General features: G+C 32.0%; 4 protein-coding genes across 4 annotated transcripts; all 4 read right to left on the bottom strand.

Moving 5' to 3' along the window:
* Positions 1 to 248: 248 nt before the first annotated feature.
* LOC103498900 (hsp70 nucleotide exchange factor FES1) lies at positions 249 to 4352 on the bottom strand. Its single transcript, XM_008461707.3, has 8 exons — positions 3791 to 4352; positions 2744 to 2835; positions 2418 to 2568; positions 1548 to 1675; positions 1314 to 1472; positions 1041 to 1226; positions 629 to 835; positions 249 to 528 (listed from the first exon to the last, which is right to left on the bottom strand). Exons 1-8 carry the CDS (start codon positions 3993 to 3995, stop codon positions 517 to 519), a joined length of 1140 nt encoding a protein of 379 aa, XP_008459929.1. The 5' UTR covers positions 3996 to 4352; the 3' UTR covers positions 249 to 516.
* Positions 4353 to 4883: 531 nt separating this feature from the next.
* Positions 4884 to 11279, bottom strand: LOC103499077 (uncharacterized). Its single transcript, XM_051079300.1, has 4 exons — positions 10714 to 11279; positions 9702 to 10459; positions 5996 to 6650; positions 4884 to 5648 (listed from the first exon to the last, which is right to left on the bottom strand). Exons 1-4 carry the CDS (start codon positions 11266 to 11268, stop codon positions 4884 to 4886), a joined length of 2733 nt encoding a protein of 910 aa, XP_050935257.1. The 5' UTR covers positions 11269 to 11279.
* A 2641-nt stretch (positions 11280 to 13920) lies between these two features.
* On the bottom strand, positions 13921 to 20691 carry LOC103498898 (UPF0481 protein At3g47200-like). Its single transcript, XM_008461704.3, has 2 exons — positions 20050 to 20691; positions 13921 to 14851 (listed from the first exon to the last, which is right to left on the bottom strand). Exons 1-2 carry the CDS (start codon positions 20677 to 20679, stop codon positions 14006 to 14008), a joined length of 1476 nt encoding a protein of 491 aa, XP_008459926.1. The 5' UTR covers positions 20680 to 20691; the 3' UTR covers positions 13921 to 14005.
* A 1357-nt stretch (positions 20692 to 22048) lies between these two features.
* Positions 22049 to 23684, bottom strand: LOC103498899 (uncharacterized). The gene is made up of 4 exons (XM_008461705.3): positions 23175 to 23684; positions 22956 to 23071; positions 22576 to 22875; positions 22049 to 22401 (listed from the first exon to the last, which is right to left on the bottom strand). The coding sequence occupies exons 1-4, from the start codon at positions 23199 to 23201 to the stop codon at positions 22347 to 22349; spliced, it is 498 nt and encodes a 165-aa protein (XP_008459927.1). The 5' UTR covers positions 23202 to 23684; the 3' UTR covers positions 22049 to 22346.
* Between the last annotated feature and the right edge of the window lie 670 nt (positions 23685 to 24354).

Genomic DNA, 24354 nt, shown 5'->3' with positions numbered 1-24354 from the left:
ACCAATAATTTCCAAGTTCGAATAAAAAAAATACCCCAACAATTTCAACTTTTAATGCTCTTGTTAGCAAAAGATGTAAGACATCCGCACTTGGTTAATGAGACTTACATCCTATCCATAATTTCATGGATGGTTCAAGACCAATCTTAAAAGGTTGGGAAGATATATAGTGCCATTGTTTTCAGCAGAGGTTAGAGAAAAATGATATAAACATTGATTAAAAAGAAAACCAATAGTTACAAGGCTGATTAACTTCTTAATAATTTTTAGTTTTCTTCAATAACAAATAGTTAAGAACAATATTCTACCAATATATCATTGCTATACACCACACACAAATTCTTCACTCTCTTCTAGTACTACATTCTCAACAAAAATTTCAACTTTCCTAAAAGTAGTGGCTAGGATGCATCTCTTTCTATTGGGGGAACCGATGAAACAGACTAGGTTAGTAGAGAAGCATTGTATATGACAAACTTCAAAGCTGCAGCTAAAATCATCCTATTGTACTTCTGTTCATGTTGGAACCTGCATTCTCCGAAACCAATAAATCATATTAAGTCCATTGCTTGGAGGTTATTGACTCACAATTACAATTATTGATCTGAGAGTAGAAAATAGAAACTACCTTTCCCAGCTTTTCAAGGAAAATTTGCTCCACTTGGCTTCGTAGATCTTCCACATCCATTGCATAATCCCGGTGATCTTCCTCTTCCATTAATACCTTCAGCTTCATCCTCATCCTCTCCAAAGCAGCATCCAACCCACAAAATTCTTTTAAAACTTGAGCTTTCGTTGTTCTCAGAAGCAGGAGGTTCTTTAGAGCAATGAGGGCCTGTAAATGCATATCAAAACCTTACATTTGAATAGGGGCCAGAGTTCATGGCTTAGACAATTTGTTGAAACAAGAATAACACGATGTCTTGATACCTTCTTCTCAATAAAACATTAATCTATATGGAGATGTTCCTGTTAATGCACCGACAAAATAATAATGAAACAAAATGCAGAAAGATTTGAGAAGGAAAAGAAAAAATCACCTTCTCCTGGAGATCGATGTCTGTTGAATGGATGAGATTTACCACGGACTTCAAGAAAAAGCGATCTCCAAAAAATGGCCTTTCAGCTTCATCTGGTTTTTCTAATTGTGTCACAGTCAAATCACTTGCAAGAAAAACAGCTTTTTTCTGCAATCTGATATCCATGCTCGAGTTGCTTAAAATATCCTAGAGAAACAAAAACAAACCGTCACTTTGACAGAATGTAGCACAAAAGTGGCACATATATCTTCTCCTAATCTTCGGTGAAGTTACCTGAAGCATAGTTTCTCCAGCTTCGGCATAGAATAATTTCTGGCCAGATAAATTATTTTGAACCAACGATGAAATAGCATACAATGCCTTGATGGCTTCTTCTACAAAATCAGATTTTACCATCGACACTAATTTTGCTAGTGCCCCAAGTTCCAATACCTGAAAACAAGACTGTAGCTGGAGGAAAAGTTCTACAATGAGATCTATTAAAATATTTGCAATGTATGGACGTACCTGCTTTTGAACAATAGGATTATTCTGACTTGCTTTTCCAAGAATCCATGCAGCAATTTTCCTAACATCAGGATCAACATGATTAAGCTCACGAGTAAGTACAGCAAGGCCGCCAAGTTTGTCCAAATCTATGGGAAAAAAGAATCAAAATGTGAGCGAAGGTAAGATAACAAAGCCAAAAATAAGATTAAGAATTATGCAGGATACATGTATGAACTCAGTCAAAAGCACCAAACAGGTTACTGCACTTAAAACAGTTAAGTCCTGTGGTGGCAAGTTCTCAAGAATATCTCATGAATGCATGTGAGATTGCTTACTAAGAGTACTTGCTTTTGAGGGGGGGGGGGGGGGGGGGGGGGGGGGGGGAAAGACTATCAAAGTGATAGAACCTGAATAAATTGAATATATATAGAATAACGAAAATACACGATAAACCAAGGGATTCGAGGTATGTGGACCCTCCCTTCTTGAGGTCGCTCACAAGTTTACCTTGAGATAACTCTCAAGCCCTAATTCACTCACCAAATATTGCTCATCTTCACCATTCCCCACTCCCCCTATTTATAACCACAAATATAACTAACTCCCTAATTAATTACTATTATGTCCTTAATCCCCTAGTTACCCCTAAACCAATCCTACCACAAAGTTAAACTTAAAACAATTGTTTCTTCAAGAACTATTTAAAGTGTTTTTAAAATGTGACGTAAAACGTAAGAGATTGAATGAAGAAATTCATAAGTCCCTTGGCTCATAAGGTAATAGGACCATAGTTCATGGCCACAGCCAACTGCGACAACTGAAAAAGAAAGTTGTTCAGCCTGTGGGCCGTTCCAAGGATCCACAGCTAATAGTGATGCTAGCACTAACCATTTGCATTGTCTATTGGCTCAACAAGTACCAAAAGCTCCTGTAATGCCCGATGGCGATCTTCCAATGATAGAGAGGAATTTTTCAAGTCATCCACCGCAATTTGCATCAGCTTTGCATCTGATGGCAGCTTCAACTCCTCTATCAGGTCCTACAAAAGCAGATCACTCTAAATGAGAAAAATTAAGTATTCAGAGTTGCACAATACATGTTTGGAAACATTTAATTAAAATAATAAAATTTACAAAAGTATATTAATACAAAATATTCCTTTCTTTGATAAATTTTGATGCAGAAACATAATTCATTAGAATTGTAATTTGTACCTTAATTTCTTCTTGACGCTTCTTTATCTCACTTGGAGACAATTGTTTCACATCCTGTGCAGTATCCTTTAGTTTTGCAGGATCAGAATGGCCTAATTCAGACAAATACATTAATCAGGAAGTTGCAACCCTGTGAAACTTAGAATACAAAGAAGACTGCAACATACAAGCAATGAAAACACAGTTCCAATCATATTACAAAATTAATTTAAGATGTAAGCAAGATAAGATCTCTGGAGTTGGTATAGATATTCAAGATTTTTTTATGAAAACAACTTTCTTTAAGAAAAAAAATGAAAGAATACAAGGGCATAAAAAAAACCAGAGCCCAACAAACCACCCCACCTACAAAAAGGGGAACACCTAAGTAAAATATTGCCTACGGAATAGTTACAAAAGTTCTTCAGAATTGAAGCCCAAAGAGGCACATGAAATCTAATCAAGGACTAAATCTCATGAAGATCCCTCTCCATACCCCAGAACACCCTATCGTTCCTCTCACCCCAAATATACCAAACAACCGCGCACACCTCGGCAAGCCATAAAAAAACCCCTTTATCTCTGGAAGGCGGATGGAGGAGAAACTCCTCAATCATCGCTCTGATGCTATGTAAACCAGCAAAGCTAACATCGATACTGTTATCTGGCAAGCCTTGCTTGGTAACGGGTCCTTGGGTGAGTAGTATATATGGAACATGAGAGCTAAGTTAGACTCTTAGGTTACACTTCCCCAACCCTACCCTCATCTTCTATTGACTGGAAGAACTCCTTTGATAGACATCTTCTACAGACAAAATGTATAACTTATGGCACATAATAATATGAAAAAAGAATCTTTAAAGTCTAGAAGCATAAATTAGGCTAAGTTTGAAGTATTCCTGTGCAGAACAATGTTGCAAAGACATCTCAAATAATTTCCCCAATGTCCTACACAAGGCTCAGTGCCATGAATTCCAGTCATCCTAGTGATTGCTAATACTACCATTTAAAGGCATGACCTTATATCGGAGCATGAAATACAATAATGAAAAAAAAAAAAAAGAGTACCTATAGCCCACTGTAACATGCTATCGAGGGAAGAAAAGCCGCCATCAAAGCCATCGGCGTCGTGAACGACAGGTGCAGCAGCGGCGGCGGAATCTTCTTTTGCAGAAGACCAGATTAAACCTTCCAAAGAAGAGTCATTTGCATCTGCAATCACCAATGTCAGAGAGAACCATAAACAGAGCCCAACAACTAGGGAACGCCTCATGGTTTTTTCTCGTCCGGAGTTTGAAATTCCAAAGATGGGTTGGGCAGTTTTGTTTTTCCCAGCTGAAATTCGAAAGAAAAAAAGGCAGGTAATGGAAAATTCACGCAGTGGGTAGGATGGGAAATGCCGGGGGGAGAGATCCGAGAGAGATTGAAGGTCGGGAAGATGGGGAGAGAGTCAAGAGACAGTGAGAATGGAATGATTTTTTTCTTCAAAAGTTAAAAGAGAAAAATGGAGTTTCCTTTTCTTTTCCCTCTTCTTCGCCGCTAAGAAACGGAATCTGACGACTATGGTGTATGTAATTTTGCATTCTGCGACATTTTTGCTAATCATTTTTTATTTGTTTGCTACATTCTTAATTCATCTATTTTTAAAAAGTAATTCTTAGATGTATATCGAACATTACTGTCACTGTCATATTCTTCAAAAATAAGAAATTAATTTGGCATATGAAAATTGAGATTGGATAATTTATTCAAATGCATAAAAATAGGGATGATGTTCGAAAATATGCTTAAATATTTTTCACTTCTAAATGCTGTGATTTTTCTGTTGGTGATTAACTTTTGAAGAACTCAAAGAATCCATGAAGTTTACATTAAATTGATAATTAAACTATATATCATTTCAAATCCCCAATACATACATATATAAATATAAACAAAGACAATCATACATACAAACAAAAACCCAAGAGAAAGCTTTATAAAGATACATCCATGCATGCATGTCTAAATTAAATTTATTATTCAATAGTACACTCATATCATTGTAAAAAGATGATAATAATAATAATAATAATAAATAAATAAATAAATAAAAAGTGTTTGTCAATATGACAACTTGTAATAATACAAATTAAAGACAATAATATTTTTTGATCTCCTCTTACTTCCTTGTGTGGTAATCAATAATTTGATAGACGGCTTGAACGATAAGGATAAGAAAACCGAAAATAGCACCAATGAGTGAGATAATAGCCCATGGATTTTGAAAGTAATTGTGTTTAAGATTAGCACACCATCTATTGCATCTTCCATCACAATGTTTATTCACCAAACGATGTACTTTTGCTATATTGCTCTCCAAATCAAGAGCCACTCCTTTCCCAAGTACTGTAAACAACTTCGCTGCGTCTTCGTCATTCCCAAGTGCATTGTCTATTATCTTATTCTCCGACAATAGCTCGACATCTTTATCTATGTCGATCAAATTATTCATCAACACTACAAAAGACGTCACATAACTTCTAACATTACCATGCAGTTTCTCAAATGCCATCACATTTAGTAATTTCGTTTCAGTATCATCGTCTACAGTTAGATGTGGCAGTTCCAACACGCCATTTTTAAAACCAATGTCAATAAGGCTTTCTGTTTCACTTCTCCGAAATTTTATTCCAGCATCGTGAAGTAGTGTTGCTTGAGGAATGATTTGACTATTTAGCACGGATTCATCTTTCTCTTTTTTGTTGCCTTTCGTTCCTTCTGCTTTCTTCTGACTTTCATCCCTTTCGGACAGTACTATAGGAATTGGATCCAATAATAACATTCTATACATCTCTAAAATGTGCTTACCTCCTTTTACTGTCAGCTCATCTTTTTTGACAAACCATAACTTGCATATAAGTGAAGTCAAAGATTTATTTTGATCCTGTTAGAACCAAAATCATGTAAGTTGTAATTATTAGATCAAGGAGAAACGTTCATCAACTGTGTAGAGTAATAATTTAATAAGATCGATGTTAAGGATCCTACATCGAAAAACCTCCCGTATTTATAATTAAGATATATATATTAATTCCTCTTTTTATTAATTATTGATAATTAACATGATGTCTATTTAATATGGTATAGTAGCGAGTTCATAAACCACAAATAATCCAATCAAATTTGTAGCAAAAGTCATCCTAATTGGTGAATAGTTATCCAACTCGTCAAGCTTTTTGAATTTTTCGGTATAACGAAATTTAGATTTTTTGCTAGATTAAGAATACGTACCTTAATTGGTAATATCTTATACAAGAGTTGAAGAAGCTGGAAAGGCAGCTGATTCTCAAGTAGCAAAATGTCTCGCTTTATATCTGATCTCAAAGTCATTAGCGACTTGTAACTTTTGTCTTTGGAGAAGAAAACTAGTATGAAACACGCATCTATAATCATCATCTCCATGAACTTGGCACTGGCAACAACATCCTTCCTCCATTTCTCATCAAGATTATCATATGCTGCATATAGATCTTCCAAAATGTTCGACACTTCACTCGCAATCGACTCGTAAGTGGCAGCATTATTATCACCCTTTACGAGATGTTGAAACACTTTCTGTTTTTCCTTTTCCATTGGAGCCAAATGTTCGACCCCATGATGGTATGGCCCAAACGACACCAAATATGGCTCGTACGCTTTCAGTTGGATATCTTTCATGAATTTTGGTATTTTGTAAATCGAAGGTTTGATAGTTTTTTCTGATGATGGGGATTCGTTCACCGGTACTGGCCGTTTCATCAACAGTTCCTTCAGACAGTCTTTGACATTAATTACCACGTCATTCTTGTCCATTGGAAATTGATCTTTATGATCATTTATGCAAGAGATGGGCAGCGGCGTCTCCTCCTCTTCCACCTCCACCATATTTAATTTCTTATAAACTTTGCTACCCAAATTTTGCACATTCATTTTGCAAAGCCTCGTGTGGTTGTATATACACACACACACACACACAGTTATACTATACTTGTTTGGGGGTTTGAATGACAGCTCAACTCAAAAGTGGTTATACCCTAAATTTATTCCCACTTTGTACAAAGTGAAATTGAATATATTATCTTTGCCTAAGGGGGTATTGTTTTCAAATAATGTAAGAAAATTATGTTAACTTATTTACCAAATATAACCAAATATTTTCCAATGAACTTATTTCCTCTAATCTTAATATTAAGATCACAACTAAATTTTTACAAAAGTTAAGAATTTTGTTCGGTAGAGACAATAGTATTTGAAAAAAAAAATGCAAGTTCATCACTTTCTTAGATATGCATTTGATAGTAGATTCAAAAATTGGATGATTCGTTGTGTTTATATATAACATACTTTAGAGTTATAAAAATTAATTGAAGTTACCTACTAATATTAATATTAGATTAACTATAAACTTGCATTATTTAATAATGTATATGAATAAGTTTTTAGGGTAAAGTTTGTATGTATAATTATTATTTTACAATATCATATAATATGTGTGTCTATCATCTATAGTTTATCTTGATCTATCACGATTTGTATATTTTACTATATTCAGTAAAAATAAAGTTTTTTCGTTAAATTTTGTTTAACATAATTGAATTGAGGTAATAATATTTACTAAAGGCTTCTGTCTTTTTCAATAGTGATGAGTAAATTGAAGAAATATATAAAATAATAGATTGTGTAAAGTTTAAAAGAGAATGGAATGAATTTAATGATAGGGGCATCATTCTTAGGATGAATAAAACTTGCCTTGATTGCCAAGAATTCACTTTCTTCTCTTTTGCTTTTACTTTGTTTTCTTCATTTTTTTTATATTCTAATCTGCCACCTCACTCCTTATGAAACACATGATCTCAATTGTTTTTTTCTTTTTTTTTTTTTAAATTATTTATTTTTATTATATTCAGTTAATGACACATTTTTTAATATAAAACCAAAATATTTATAAATATATCAAAATTTATATTAATTATTTAAAACAATTTTGTCATTTACGAATATTTCGTCGCTCTTTGATGATTTATTTTTTTTTTAAAAAAATCAAATTTTAATATGATTATTTTTTAAAAAGGGCTAAAACTTAACTCTCAAATGGTCATTGCTTAGGACTCAAAGTTGTCTCAAAAGAAATTCAGTTGTCTTTTTTGGAGTTAAAGTTGATCATATTAATTCACCTAATATATTATAATAACGTTAGATTAAATAATTGAAATAAAAACAACGATTCAAAAGTATAATATAATCTTAAATTATTGATTGATTCAATAATCTAAGTTAATGGATGAAGATAAATTTAATATTAATTTTATTATTACTTAACACCATCCTTCACTTGTGGGTTCGATATCATAAGGAAACACCGTCAGTGGAAATGAATTTTTGTTGGGAGGAAACATTCTACATACACGGTGTCTAATTAGTGTCCATGTCACTACACCTTTCAGTATCACAACATAATATAAAATGTTAAACCCCATAATTTTTATAATAGCATTTATTAATATTGTGTTAGATAAGATTTAATATCATTGAAATTATTTTGACAGATTTTTTTGTTTGGGTGTAATCTAATTTTTTTTGTTTATTATGAAAATTATAGACAGAGATAGAGATATGTTTATAGGCGGACTTAATTAATTTGTTTTATTAAAACAATTAGAACTAAAAAATAAATATTCAAATGATTACCAAACATAACATTGTATTATCCAACGTTTGGGAGGATAGAATGAAAGGGATATTTATAATTTATTTTAATTCCAAGTGTTTGTTTAATTAGATTGAGTATTTAGGGTTTGTATAATACCATACTCAATACATTCCCAACATCTTTTTCAACTAAAAATCATCATTTCTACTGTTTCGATGTACTTACGATATTTTTTCATTTCCATTCCATCCTCGATTCTCCGTTTCATTTTCCGATGCTTCTCAAATTCCTAGCTAGTAATTCTATTTCATCCCAAAATATTTGCCAAAAAGTTTTAGTTGGGTCACTTAATTTTAAGATTAGTATAAGATCAAAACCACACTCAATACCCACAACAAATGGTCTCACTCATTAAAAATATGTGTGTGTTTAAGAACATCAATATGTATTTTTATACATTATAATTAATTCTCAAAAGATGATAATAATAATTTGAAAAAGGAACAAAAGAACAAATTGAGAAGCCAAAGTGAAGTTTTTTCTCTCTTTTTTTTTTTTTTTTTGTTGGTATATATATGGTTGATCTTTTTGAGCTTCTTCCATCTTTATCTTTATTATATTATTAATTTACAGTTTCATGTGAGATTCTTTGATATATAATTTGAATAGGAAGATTGTTCATGAAAAGCTCATATTCACACATGTTTTTCTCTGTCTTCCTTCACATTTTGGCAATCAAATTTTATGTACAAATTAAAGCATATTTTTATCATATTTTCATGATCCACCTTTTCTAAATTGATATAATTCAAGAAGAAAATTAAGGTAAATTAATGATTTTTCAAGTTTAGATACATCACGTTTTAATCTCTCGCTAAGTTTCTCATTTTTTAATTAGGAAGAAGAATGATAATTTTCTCTAATTAATATAAGAAAAAGAATTAAACCATACACATGGACCGATCGTATAATAAAGAAGTTCTCAACACTAATGTCTCCTCTCCTTAGTTTTAATATTGGAGTTTCTAAAATATGTTTAGGGACTAAATTTTTATATCAGTGAGAGATTCTCTTTATTTATATATATATATATATATATATATATATATATATATATATATATATATATATATATATATATATATATTCTTGGTTAGAAAAGTATCATCACAAATATAAACTGTTAAATATAACCAATTCTATTTACAAAGAACACAATAATATATTTAATAGAAGGAAATTAGAATTAAAAAAATAAATAAACATACACAGAGATACATACATATATATGAGATGATGAAGAATTACTGCTTTTTACGACGACGATTATCAGTGATAGCCTGGACAAGTGGGTACGTAAAGCCAAAGGTGAAAAAAGCAATAGAGATGAATTCCCATGGATTTTTAGTTTGTGGAACTTTGAGTTTGAGATTTTCCAACCAAATACTCCACCGATTGTCATAATAACAATTCAACATCTTGAATAGTTCACACATGTGGTTCTCCAAATATTTTGTCTGTCCTTTGGCCAATAGATTGAACAATTGTACTACACCGTTACCGTCATGAATTACATTAGAAGATAATATTCCTTTAGAGGCCAACAATGACACATTTTTGTCGATTCCTATTAGATTTTTCATCAACACAACGAAAGAAGTGACTTGCCTTTCAACCCCAACATGAAGCTTCTCAAACGCCATGATGTTTATTAAAGTTGGTTCAGTGAGGATGTCGTCTATTGCTAGAGATGGCAGCCTCAGGACGCGTTGTTTGAAGTCAAACGACACGTCCATAAGGTTGTTTGTACTGCTTTTCTCGAATTTTATCCCTGCTTTACGAAGTTGTGTTGCCGATCGAATGCTTTGACACTCTACGTTGTCCTCGTTGGTTAGGGTCCATTCCAATATTGCGATCATATTCTCATGAGTCTCATCCTGTTTGCATATCGTAGGAGACAATAACGAAGATCTATACATATCCAAAATGTGCAAGGGATTTCTCACTGATAATATTTCCCCTGAAAGCCTCATCCATGACCAAATCATTGCTTCTAAATCCAAATGCTGTGTGCAATATTACCGTCACAGTTCAGAAATCGACAGTAAAGAAAATAAAGAGAAAACATATATAATGAGCAGAGAGTTTATATATATATATATATAACACATTTCCCTTGAATTTGGCTTAATTATGGTTAACTCGGTCTCCATCTCTAGAGGTTAGAGGTTTAATCTTTCATATTTCGTACTCCTTTAGGATAGAGCGGAGAAAAATAAAGAGAGAAATTAAAACAAGTTAGGGAGTGTACGTAAGATACCTCATTTTCATTTTCAGTGGTTGTCGTTGTTAAGGCATGCAGTTGTTTAAGAAGTTGCAAAGGTAACTGATTTTCAAGCAACACCATGTCCCTCTTTATATCCCAAATCATACAACGGCCAAGCGATTTGGAACTTAATTCACTGATTAAATCAAGCACAAAACAGCCATCAACAATCATGAGCTTCAAGAACATTGCAACATCTTCCTTCCATATATCATCGAGATTATCGTCGTACGATCCCAACAAATCTTCCAAAATGCTACAAACACTGTCAACAATGGATTCTAAATACAGATTGTTTCTAGCTTTAAAATGGAGAAAAGCTTTGTATTTTTCCCTTTCCATTGGAAGCAAATGGGGTTTCCCATAATGGTACGGCCCCAAAGACACCAACTTTGGCTCATAAGCTTTGGGATTGACTTCTCTAATGAATTGTGGTATTTTGTAGATTGAAGGTTTGATCATGTGTTGTGTTGATAAGAACTCTTCCATTCCAATACTTTCCTCTAGTTTACTCAAAAGTTCATTCACCTCATTTACAACCCCACCCATTTCTTCTTGCTTCATGATCTGATCCACATAATAATTGCTTACCCAAAACCCTCAACACCATACATATACACACACACACACATTCCTTACCTTATTTAATTGTTCATCTATATTCTTAAACTTCATAGTTGTGTTGTATTAATAGATTAAGAAAATGAATTATTAATATTCCTCCAAACCATATGGAATACAATTATAATCGCTCGAAAACGATCTCACCAAATTATTAAGAAAAATTATCATGCAATTCTTTGTTATATATTAGTAAACATAAAAAGAAATCTTTAGTAAAGAATTGGTTTATTATCTCCTTGTACTTAAAAAGAAGTCTTATATATACATGTGTACCTCAAATTCTTATTCAATTTTGATATTTGTTTTTATCTTTTTTAGTATAGTCGAAAGATTTGAACAAAGAATGATTTGATGATCATCTGCTTCTTTGTATATCAAATGCTAGTTGAGCTAAGTTTTTGTTGGCTAATTCTTAAATATATTTACCATAAGGTCATCGTTAATTTAGAAAACTATATCATAATTATATAATATGATATATTCATTCATATATTGAAGCTTATTCATTCATATATTGAAGCTTTTTGGGATACATTACATCAACTTTTGGGTTTGGGTTTCATGAACAGAAACTTGCCTTGACTTCTAAGTTTATATTTGGTTTCATATTCCTATTTCAACGATCTCTCTTTTCCATATGCTTTGCTTTTGTTTATTATTATTCTAATTTCACAAACTCACATCAACTCCTTTTTACAACATGAGGTTGCAAAATTTGTCTTTTGAGTTTGATATGTGTATTTATTCGTCTATTTACGTTTGTATTCTACGACTATCAGTCCTGTGCATACATGGATACAATTAATTGCACTCTATACATCTCCAAAATGTGCAACATTATCTCTTCCCTTACTACGAACTCGTTGATGAACAATGTTGATGACTCGCAAATAAGGCATCTCAGACTTAACAATTTCACACTGTAGAACCAAAACCCATGCAAATAATATTATCAAATTATCTCTATTTTTAGGGAAGAATCTTTACATATATTTGTGTAATTAAAGGCTTCTATCTTTTTCAAAAGTCAGTCAATTCAAGAAATATAAAACAGAATAAAATCATAGGTGATTTAATTAATTACCCTGTATATATGAGGAGGGAATCAATCTTTGTGTTTAGTCACATATTTCATTAATATATAAAACTTGCATTGATTGGCAAGAATTTACTTTGGTTTCTTCTCTTTAATTTGCTTTTACTTCGATTATATTATTCTGATAATTTGCCAGCTTTATAACTCCTTTTTCCTATAATGTATATGGAACACAAGGTTTCAAAAGCTGTCTTTTCTATTAATTTGTTGATTAAATTAATTAATACGTTCTACACTCACACTCTCTAGTGGTTTACTTTTAAATACTTTCAAGTTCTAATTAATCAATTTTTAAATGACTAAAACTTCTCTGATCTTAAGAACAAACATCAGTGCAACAATAACTACACCATCTTGCTTCGCATTCAAAGTTGTCGTCCAAAGGAACTTCAGTGGTCTTTTCCAAGTTAAAGTCATATTTACTCTGCATATTACAACGATGATGTAAGAGTTCTCTTTTTCTTTTTAATATTATTGAGTGTATGAACTAATTTATATGCATTTTGGTTAATTCCATATGGTAAGAAAATTAAATATTAATAGGATAAATTATCGCATCATGAAAAGTGGAAATGTTATACTTTTAGTTTTTAATTATGAATTTCATCTTTATAGAGTAAAAGAGTTTAATTTTAGTCGAATTGAAAAAAAAAAACCATAAACAAATTTTTACAAATTTTTATTTTAATATATAAATTGATAGAAAGTATATAATAAAGCAAAGTAAAAATGGAAATAGATAAGTGTTTATAGGCTTAATTTGAAAAAAGAACAATATATAGATAATAAATAAACGAAGTCCTATTTGATAATCATTTCGTTTTTTTTTCTAAATTAAGTCTATAAAAATCGCTACTACCTTCTAATCTCTTGCTTTGTTATCAATATTTTTAAAAACCAAGTCAAAATTTAAAACTAAAAGAATAGTTTCTAAAAAACTTATTTTTTTTTTTAGAATTTGCTATATATATAAGTTTAATCTCACAAATACATGAATTAATTAGGAAAAATATCCTAGAGAAACCCAAGCTAGAAACAAATATGTATGTTGCTATTAGTGCAAGTGGTACATATCTTTTTAACGTGTTTGCATTTCCAAATAAATATATATCATGAGCTTTATTGAATATATTCCAGGGATGACGAGGGTGCTAAAAATGTTTGGATGCATCTACGATCCAAAAAAAATCATTTTCTAAAAATGGGTTTAGGGAGTTTGACCATAGAAGATTTTGATTTTATAGTCTAAATTGAAATCTATTGTCGTCACGCCGACACATCGTCCTAGGTTTGATAGGGTAACGTAGGGAGGGATCTATGTGAAATTTATTAAAAAGAAGTATGAGATAAGGAGAGATTTTTATCATTTAGGACAGAAATATTATTGAGAAATAATTATACTTGATGGGGGGATTGAAAATACAAATTTAAATGGAGGGAAGTGTTGTTAATATTCCACCAAAAGAGACAAAGAAAGGAAGAAAGGGGATTGGGATTATTGGGAGTAGTAGAGAATTACAATATATATGGGGGAAGGAAATTAAAACTAATAAAATAAAAGCTTGATTATATGTAATATAGGGTACGCGGTGATGATGGGATTATAGGATGACGAAGAAATGTAGATATCTCAATGATTTGAGCGGAAATGTTCATATACTTGGATGGTGGTTTGGGTAATTTGGAGGAGAAAAGTAAAAGAAGCAGCAGCAATGGAGATAATAACCCACATGGTTTTTGAGTTCGTGGGTCTCTGAGATTTACCCACCACCTAGTCCAGGGTTTGTCAGAATAATAATAATAATAATAATTCAAACCCTGGCACACTTCAATAAAATAGCTATTGAACTGATATTTATTTGTGGCTTGGGCCAGCCGATTGAAAAACTTTACCACATCACTGGGACTAATTGCATTTTGAGATAATATTCCACAGGAGATCAGCCGCAACACATCTTTGTCATCTGCAATTAGATTTTTCATAAACCTCACATAAGACATGACATGTCTTGTATCATCTGAATACAGTTTCTCAAATGCCATCACATTTAATAAATGTGTACCAATATCATTGGACACCTCCAAATATGGCAATTCCAACACCCCTTGTTTTAGGTCAAAATACAAACTGAGAAGGCGTTTTGTGGTTCTCTTGAATTTTATCCCCATCTTATAAAGCTCTGTTGCTTGTGGAATTATGTGATCCCACCCTGATAGGGACTTATAATACCCTTCCTTCATCCTCCTTATCAACGTATCCATCGTCCACTTTACCGACGTATCTATCCTTGAATAAAGTAACGACATTCTATACATCCCTAAAATGTGCTTATGTTCTATTTCCCATAACTCCTCTTCTGATTTGATAAATAAGTTGTTTTTAATTAGTGAGGTCAAATTTTTTTCTTGAACCTGTTAGAACCATAATCATCCACAAATTGTAATTATTAGATCAAGTAGAGACGTTCATCTAAGTAATAAAATTTCAATGAAATCAATGTTGAAAGGATCCTACATCGAAACACCTCTCATATTTATATAATTAAGATAGATGAAGTAATTCAATTTTATATCACTACAAGAAATTGGGTCTACTATGACAGTTCATTTATCCAAAATTAAAAGGAAATTAGAAAAAACTGTCATAAAAGGTTAAAATGCGCGTTTTTGGCGGGAAAAGGCGGAATTTTTCGGATTTGAAGAATTTATGACAGTTAAAAACTGTCATAAATCTATGACAAATTTTAACTGTCATTAAATATAAATAATAAAATATATTATTAATTATATATTTTCTTATCTCCTTTCTCTCTGCATCTCCACGAAAGAGCTCCAAAAACCCCAATCTCAATCCTTTTCCGTGACAGTTATTTACCATCATAAAAGATTCTAGGTTTTATTAAAATAATTTATTAAAATAAAAATCCCCAAATCTATTAAATTAATTGATTAAAAATTAGAAATCCCTAATTTTTCAATCTCTTCCATTTGCAGCCGCTTCTTCCTCAACATATCATCTCCTTCCCAAACAACCTTCTCCACGTCCGATTTTCTTGCGCCCAGTTTATCTTCCTGCCTGATATTCTTCCGCCCCAATTTGCTGTCTGCCCCGATTTGCCATCGCCCACATTCGATTTCTCTTCTGCCTGTGGTTGGACGAACTTCCGCCGACCGTCCGTCTTCTGCTGACCGTGTGTCTTCCGCCGACGGTTCAACGTCGGCCAACTGTTTCACCTCCTCCCACGCATCAACGTCCGCCCAATCTTCTGCCAACAACCGGTGAGTTCTCAACCCTTCCCACCCTATCTCACTAATCGAGTCATTTGGTAAATTTTCAAAGCAATTTTAGTTGATTAAAGCTGTAGTTTCTAAGTTGTAATTGTTCTCTTATATGTAATAAAGCTTATGTAAAAGTTTGGAAGTCAATTGTGTTGTAAATGGGAAGTTTCTAAAGGTCAAAGTTGCCATGGTGGTGTTGCCGAAAACAGAGGACAAAGCTGGGCTGTTATACAAGAGCATGAAAATGAAAGGGAGAAGCAGTCATCAAAATGGAAGCTGTTATACAAGAGAAGGCATCATTAGAGACTAAATTAGTTGCTTTGAAAATACAAGTTAACAGTTTAACCTTGGAAATAGAAGAACAGAGGGCCAAGGTAAAAGAAAAAACTTCAGCTCATTCAAGTAGTAGAGCAATTATTGACTATATTTACCTTATTTTCACAATTATAGGTATTTTCTATAAAAAATAATAATGGTCATGCTTAGTCTATGGAGAAACTTAAAACATTGGAGGTTCAACGATCCAGGTGAGTGGCTATGAGTTAGAACTTTGATTTTTAACTATTAAATTATTTCAAATGACTATTAAATTAAGTTATGCACTAGCCCTCTTGACAGATGCTTAATTGATTGTTGTATACTTTGGAAGATTATGCTAAAATCATTACCATCCTATCCTTACTCTTCTCAAATCTTCTCTTTACATATGAAGCCTCGAGGAAAGGGTGAACAAGAAGGTAATGGCAATGTTTGAGAAAGAGGAGGAATACAATGATTTGAAGTCAAAGAAAAACATTATCAAGTTTAGTTTCGTCAATCATGCATACATTTTCTTGTCTTCGTTTTACTAACTCAACTCTACTTTTTAGTACGTGGATTGAACTTGTAATTTAACATTTTATCTTTTAAGTAGTCGTACCGACCATGTTAGTAATAGGTTTTGTTTTTACTTTTCTATTTACAAAATTTATGGGAAGAAACACTCAAATCTTAAGTTAATTTTTTAAAAAACAATAACAATAGGTAGGTAGATGTAATGTTTATAGTCTTGATCGATTTTTAGAAATGAGATCTTTTTGGCATAGCCATATGTTTAAATTTCTACATCTCTTATATTAATTATCTTTCTTTGTTAAAAACCATTCTTTTTTTCCATTGATACTTATAGGATGGAGGTGTTCAGGTTGAAGTCAATAGCAGGAGCTCAAAGGTAGCAGGAATATTATTTTGCATTGGTGGTGTTGCGATAATGGCATTTTACAACGGCCCCCAATTGAATTTGTTTAACAATCACCATCATCTCTTTCCTATCCATAAACCTAATAATAATCACCATTCTTCTTCTCTTTCATTGCCCAATTCCTGGTTGATGGGTTGCTTTTTGATGCTATCTTCCAATACCTTATGGAGTGTTTGGGTTGTTCTTCAGGTACCAATTTTCAAATATTCTTCTAATCATTTGTTTGGATATATCAATTTTTGTTACAATAATTATATTATTTGAAAAAACAGGCATTGGTGATGTATCATCTTACTGGCTGTTTATGGAATTTATCATCATCTTTCAAATATGTTATAACCCACTTACTAATAGGAGATGATTTACTACACAGTTGCTTAAGTATTATTTTTTGGGGTTTGACTTGTAATGTTATATTACTATGGTTGCCTTTAGCTTGGGTGCCTTGGTCGTATTTTGCTTATATTTTTCAATTCCAAGATATACTCGGTTTGATATTGTACTTGAGCACTCGTCTTGCCTCTAGTCAAGAATGTTTGTCTATGGTTATTGGTTAATATGTTGTACCAGTGACAAAAGTTTAGAATTCTTCTACTTCAAATCCCAGGACTTCATAATCCATTTTCATTCAAAAGGTTGGTTTTCTCTCCTTTTGTATTTTGTGCTAGTGCATCGTTCGATCAATTTTTTTACTTTTAGCCATTGATATACTTGTAGTAAAGCAACATGTATTAGTTTTGTATCAATGCAACACCCATTTTCTTGTTTAGCTTAATTAAAGATGTATTCCCCATTGTGTGTGTGTGTTTTTCTTTTTCAAGATATTTTGATTAATGGGCAATTTCCAGGGCCACAAATTGAGGTAGTTACTAATGAGAATTTGATTATCAATGCCTTTAATAGTTTAGATGAGCCTTTCCTGATCTCCTGGTTGGCTTTTCTTTTTTCATTTTTACCTTTTTCCGTTTTTGTTCACAACTTGTATGAAGAAATGCCTCCATTGTCTGACTTGGTTGGATTCATGATCTTAATCAATCCATTTCTTGATTTCTCTTTATGATGTTATAATTTTGGATTATCGATTTTCCATTATGGACTATTTTCCACATAGGAAACTTGGAATGATTGGACAACTTGAAATTTTCATTATAATGCTTGCATAGTCTTGAATGTACAAAAGCTCTTCTTCTTCACCGCTTCTCCAAGGTCTGCCATTCTTCTTCTCTCTTCAATTCTCTTCCAGTTTTGGAATCCATTTCTCTAATTGGAATTCATGGTTATATATATATATATATATATATATATATATATATATATATATTTCTTGTAGGCATGTGGTGCTTGCTCCTAAAGTGAAACGTCTCCCCAAGAATCGCCTTCTTTCTGAAGTAAGTATTTCATGATTCTTCTCTATAATCATTATTTCTTGTGTGGTATGTAATCCTATGACATTCTATAAGGTATGTACTCAATCATGTTATGGTTGAATAGGCAAATATATTTGAAGTGTGTATGTGTTCTATGTTGTTGAAGTTTGTTGTTCATCATGAAGTGAATGTGATGTGTTTATATGTGGGTGAATGTGTTGTCTTGTTGAATTATTTTGTTTCCTTTTCTTTTCTTATTAGGTTTTGCCACAATCCATTGGAGCAATGAAACCATGGATACACCAATTAGTTGATGTATAGCCTTTTTTATAGGTTTGGTAGGAAATTTTTTTGTTTAAATGTAATCATTTAAAATAGTTTGTTCGTACCAAAAAACATTTGTACTAACAATTAAAGCAATATTAGTAAGTGTTTATTTCTATTAAAACGTTCACCTTTTTTCCATTTGTTATTGTATTGGTATGTAATGTATGTGTAATGGCAGGGTGACAACAAATACATAATTCAATAAGAAATAGGGCTTTTGAAAAGATTGACTAAAAACACAACTATGACATTTAAATTGAAAAATAAAACTGTCATCGAAAAAGTTTTATTGACAGTTAATAAAAGTCATGGTAAGTAAAATGATGACAGTTAAAAAGTGTCATAAATGATAAATAATGACATTTAATATCAGTCATAGAATATTAACAATGACAGTTATCTTCCGTCATAAAATGTAAACTATGACAGTTATAAGCTGTCATAAAATATAAACAATGATAGTAATTAACTGTCACCGAAAATATAATAATGACAGTTATACTCTGTCATAAAATTTAAACTGTGATAGTTATTAACTGTCATCGTAACTAAATAATGACGGTTATAATCAGTCATAAAAAAAATTCTTTCGTGACAGGTATTATATGTCATTGAAACAACATTTCGTGACAATTTATACAACTGTCATAAAATACTTTCCATGACTGCCGCATCAATGACTGCAAAAAACTGTCACGAAAACCTTTAATGACAGCATTTAACTGTCATTGTAGGCCCTTTTTCTACTAGTGTATGTCTAACAAGCCTATAGACTTCAAAAATAATATCGTCTAATAAATCTTCGAACGTAAAAAAAAATCTCTAAATTTAATTCACTTGTGACTAGTAAATACTCAAATATTATTATACTTTCTTTGGTGCAATAAAATTATGTAAAAGTTTAAATCTTGTTTATGGTAAGACCATAGATTTAAAAAATGTCCAACTTAAAAGAACTTAAAAGAACTTAATTAAAAAGTTGATTTTAAATTTTTAGGAAAATAAAATCAAGCATAAATGATATAAAGTAAAGACAACTACAAGTATAGTAACAAGAAAAACAAAAAAGTAATACATAGATATGGTATAACACACAACAGAATTTTTTGATATAATAAAATTTAGAATTTTTGAACTATTAAAAAAAAATAAGGGTCATTTTCCAATGTAGTAAAATAAATTAAAATATTACAAAGTTTTAGATTCTATCAAAATAGAAGGGATAACACCATATCATATATTTTGTAAATATTTTATCAAATTTACCCTTCTTTTTCTACTCCTATTTCAATTATTAATAATTTAAGGTTCAAATTAAAGTGGTTACCTATTTGAACTATCCTATTTTATAGGAGTAGGATAATATGTATTAAAGATCATAGATTAAGAACACGTACCTTAATTGATGATATGCTATACAACAGTTGAAGAAGCTTGAAAGGAAGCTGATTCTCAAGCAGCAAAATGTCTCTCTTTATCTCTGATTTCGAAGTAATTTGTGACTTGTACCGTTCATCTTCCGAGAAGAAAACCAGCAGGAAACACGCATCTATGATCATCATCTGCATGAACTTAGCTTGGGCATCATCATCCTTCCTCCATTTCTCATGATCAAGATCATCATATGCTTCATATAGATCTTCCAAAATTTTCGACACTTCACTCAAAATCAACTCGAAAGTGGCAGCATTATCCTTCGCGACATGCTGAAACACTTTCTGTTTTTTCTGTTCCATTTGATGCAAATGTTTGTTCCCATGATGGTACGGCCCAAACGAAACCATGTGTGGCTCGTACTCTTTCGGTTCGATATCTTTCATGAATTTTGGTATTTTGTAAATCGAAGTTCGTTTAAGGGGCATTGATAGGTATGATTGGGACTCGTAGACCGGAACTGACCATTCCAGCTTCTTCAGATTGTCTCTGACTTTAATTACCACGGAATCCTTGTCTATTGGTAAATGACCTTTATGATCATTTCTGTGATAGATGGGCAGCGGCGTCTGCTCCTCTTCCACCTCCGACATATTTAATTTCTTATAAACTTTGCTACCCAAAATTTGCACATTCATTTTGCAAAGCCTCGTGTGGTTATATATACACACACACAGTTATACGCTATACTAATTGTTTGGGGTTTCAATGACAAGCTAATCAACTCAAAAGGGGTTATACCCTAAATTTATTCACCCTTTGTATAAAGTGAAATTGAAAATATTATTTTTTACCTTAAGGGTATTGTTTTCAAATAATATACAAAATTATATTTGTTTATTTACAAATATAACAAAATATTTTCCTTCATCATTTGACGGATATCGTCTTGATGGGTTTATTTTAAAATTAAGACCACAACTAAATTCTTTTAAGAAGTTAAGAACTAAATTTTGTTCGGTAAACAATAATATTTGAAAAAAATTCAAATTCATGACTTTCTTATATGTATGTTTGATAATAGATTAAAAAAATTAGAACTTAATTTAAAAACTGATTCAAAATGTTTTTTCTTTCATGAAAACATAATTAAGAAGTTGTAAAAATTAGTTGAAGTTCCTTACTAAATATTATTAGATTAACTAATATATTACATTCTATGTGTTTTTTTTCTTTCCAGTGAAGAATCCAAAATTTTGTATATATCATAAATATTATTTATAGTTTATTTTGTTATTTTTAAAAATATCATTACCCCATCCTCACCCTCCATGTATATACACACACTTGAGTTAACCACATAGTTACTTTTATTATAATTAATTACGCTGATTAAACTATATTGATTTCTATTTTTCAACTTAAATTAATTTTTTGATATATCAATACAATACGACACTCAAAAATAATATTACCCATTCTTCTACTTAATTAATTATTTATAATTTAATATGATATCCATCCATTATTGAAGTTTTTTGGTAAGTTGATCATAACATTACATCAACTTTTGGTTTGGTTTGGTTTCGATTTCAGGAATAAAAACTTGCCTTCACTTCCAATATTATATACATATTTGGTTTCATATTCCATTTCATTTGTATATACTTTGCTTCTGCTTTGTTTTTATTCTGATTTCACTTTACTCACTATACTATACTATACTATACTGACATGATCAACGTACTCCTTTTGAATTCCAACGCATGAAACGAGTTTTCAAAATTTCTCTCTCAATATTTCGATAATTAAAGACAGTAATCTACATTCGTACACCAACATATGATCGGGGTGTTATGTCCCAATTTTTAGCAGATAGATGTATCTACAACATATACCTCTACTGCACCCAATAGATTTAAGTGCTTGCATAAAAATGAGACACGAGGTAGCACATAAAGTTGAGTTGAGGAAGAAGGAAGAGCAAAAGAGGTTATGATAAGAATTATCCCAAAACCAAAATTTAGGGTATTCCAATTAAATGTGCTTTATTGTCCGGAAAAGAAGATTAAAAGAACAAGTTATATAAGGGGGCCAAATTCCCTAGCAGTAGCTAGTAGTACTTCTACTTTTGAAGAAGCTTGACAGTCAATACAAAAAAAAAAGTGAAGAGAAAAGCATAATTAAGTAGAGAAGGGCTTTAAATAAATATACACACACAACAATACACATATCACCAACAAAAACTAATATAATTAAGAACAATATGATTAGTGCATTGTAGAAAGCGTCCAAGTTTTTTCCATATCATAGTTGTTATTCAACGGCGGGTAGGGTCAACTCCAGCAGTTTTCAGAGTTTCTGCATTACGTGGCCTGTAATACAAGGGCACCCATGCAGTACATTAGTATTCTTAATTTTCCATTCGACCATTTTGATTTGTTGAAAATGTACACTTGATTTTGAATAGTAATAAGTTAATAATATAAGTGTAATATTATATCAACACACTATAAAAATAAGTAAAATAAGATCAAAGAGTCGTTCACCTGGTAAATGGGTCGAGATGAACTGGATCGGGTAACGTCTTGGTGTCATCCTGAATGTGAGCAACCTTCCTAAGAAAGGATTTGTTAATAAATTTGTCAGCAGAAGTGATGACGGTGTCGGGGTCCTCGACCTCCGGAATGCTCTCCCTCTTCTTCTTGCTACAGTTAACCATCGGCGAATGCAGCAGTTGTTGCTTCGCCGTGTGGGTTGCGATAGACACAACCACTGCCACCATTCCCATCACAATGTAGATTGGGGCGTACTCGCCTTTCATGTACTCGCTCCCCCCGGAACCACCCCTGTACACATAGTCATGTTATCTCATCAAAATTAATCAATTAATTACATATCCAACGTAATGGGTTTTTTGTTTATTAACTTCGAAGAAGAAGAAGAAGAAGAAGAAGCATTGGCAGATGGGGCTGTAGTGGATGAAGCGAAACGACGGTTCCCTTGGATCCTAGTTCCAACAAGCATTGATTTCCACATCTTATTCTGTAATATGTATTAGTTAAACAATTAATGGATAATAATTGAGAAAAAATGGAAATATAATCACACATTATTGAAAAGAAGAACAAGAGATTGATGGGCTCACTGCGAGAGAGGTTCTGAATAAACTCATTTTCTTTTGTGGGATTTCAGAAGTTCAATTACGAAATAGGGAGGTTTGAATGATTGAGATATATAAAGGTTGGTTATTGAATGTATGGAAGGCCACGTTAGAGTAAGAATAGGGAAATTTTAAACTAACAATTCCACGTTTGGGGCTGACACGTCGTCTTTCATATCCACATATCTTTAGGAGTTTAACAAGTCCAACCAACCCCTCCCCACATTGTGCCATTTTCATTCTAAATTTCAAGTTATATCCAACTTTTTCGTCCAAAATAACAACCTTTTTTATCTCTCTTCTCAACTCTCTACTTTTACGTTGCCTAATCAAGAACTTTATGTGATGTTTTGTGAGGGAAAAAGGCTATGCCGCGCTAAAACTGATTGGTATTTGTAGGACACTCTCCCGACGCCAAGTCCTTGACATCAGGATATGTTGTGTAGCAACTTGAGTTTATCGAGAGAAAAAAAAACCCATCAACATACTTCATTTGGTTCTTAATCAACTATCACTCTTCATGGTTAAAACAAAAATCATAAATTTGAATGTTCACAAAGCACCGAGACACTAAATAGTAACATACCAAAGTTTGAAGACTAACTTCTTAGTAGATAAAAAACACGAACTAAATAGATACAAATATACACACACCTAGACACACATACAGTATCTGTGTTATGCAAAGGGAATATTGAACCCTAAACCAGATGGGTGAGGGAGGAGCTTGCGCCTACTACTAGTTGGTTTTAGATGGGTTAGAGAACATTTGGGTTAATTATGTGGTGAAAAGTAATGTTTATTATGACTAATCCTTCAAAACAAAAACAAAATAAATTATTTTTTTTCAGATGCAAAACAGAGATTTTATACGACTTAAATTGTGTAACTGATCGAATTTGAGTGTTTGAATTTATTTCTTTTTGTTTATGATTTTATTGGTTACAACCATTAGCTATTTTATTGCACACTTTTTAACTATTAAATTGCCCTAATAACTAAAATTCCAATGTACAATCAAATATACAATTTGCAGTCCTATACTATTTGAATGCCCTTAATTTTATTAAAATGCACAAAGTCCGAATGTAATCGTAGTTCATGAAAATTAGAAAAATGACTTTCTTCCATGGCTAAAATGAAATCTTAGATTAAATGAAAATTA

Source organism: Cucumis melo, chromosome 11 (genome assembly GCF_025177605.1).
Source record: "Cucumis melo cultivar AY chromosome 11, USDA_Cmelo_AY_1.0, whole genome shotgun sequence".
In the NCBI taxonomy this organism is placed as follows: domain Eukaryota; kingdom Viridiplantae; phylum Streptophyta; class Magnoliopsida; order Cucurbitales; family Cucurbitaceae; genus Cucumis; species Cucumis melo.
Note: the sequence above shows the minus strand (reverse complement) of the source record. Positions and strands in the feature narration are given on the sequence as shown.

Bases quoted from the DNA above. Each gene is read 5' to 3' on its own strand.
- LOC103498900 (XM_008461707.3), bottom strand. From the start codon at position 3,995: ATGAGGCGTTCCCTAGTTGTTGGGCTCTGTTTATGGTTCTCTCTGACA. The intron at 1,473-1,547 runs GTACGTCCATAC...TCTTGTTTTCAG, and splicing joins ATCCTATTGTTCAAAAGCAG to GTATTGGAACTTGGGGCACT. The intron at 836-1,040 runs GTGATTTTTTCT...ATGCATTTACAG, and splicing joins ACATCGATCTCCAGGAGAAG to GCCCTCATTGCTCTAAAGAA.
- LOC103499077 (XM_051079300.1), bottom strand. From the start codon at position 11,268: ATGGGTGGGGTTGTAAATGAGGTGAATGAACTTTTGAGTAAACTAGAG. The intron at 10,460-10,713 runs GTATCTTACGTA...TATTGCACACAG, and splicing joins CCACTGAAAATGAAAATGAG to CATTTGGATTTAGAAGCAAT. The intron at 6,651-9,701 runs GTAATTCTTCAT...AAATTTGGGTAG, and splicing joins AATCGTCGTCGTAAAAAGCA to CAAAGTTTATAAGAAATTAA.
- LOC103498898 (XM_008461704.3), bottom strand. From the start codon at position 20,679: ATGTCGGAGGTGGAAGAGGAGCAGACGCCGCTGCCCATCTATCACAGA. The intron at 14,852-20,049 runs GTACGTGTTCTT...TGGTTCTAACAG, and splicing joins ATAGCATATCATCAATTAAG to GTTCAAGAAAAAAATTTGAC.
- LOC103498899 (XM_008461705.3), bottom strand. From the start codon at position 23,201: ATGAGTTTATTCAGAACCTCTCTCGCA. The intron at 23,072-23,174 runs GTGAGCCCATCA...TACATATTACAG, and splicing joins TATTCAGAACCTCTCTCGCA to AATAAGATGTGGAAATCAAT. The intron at 22,402-22,575 runs GTGAACGACTCT...CTTGTATTACAG, and splicing joins CATCTCGACCCATTTACCAG to GCCACGTAATGCAGAAACTC.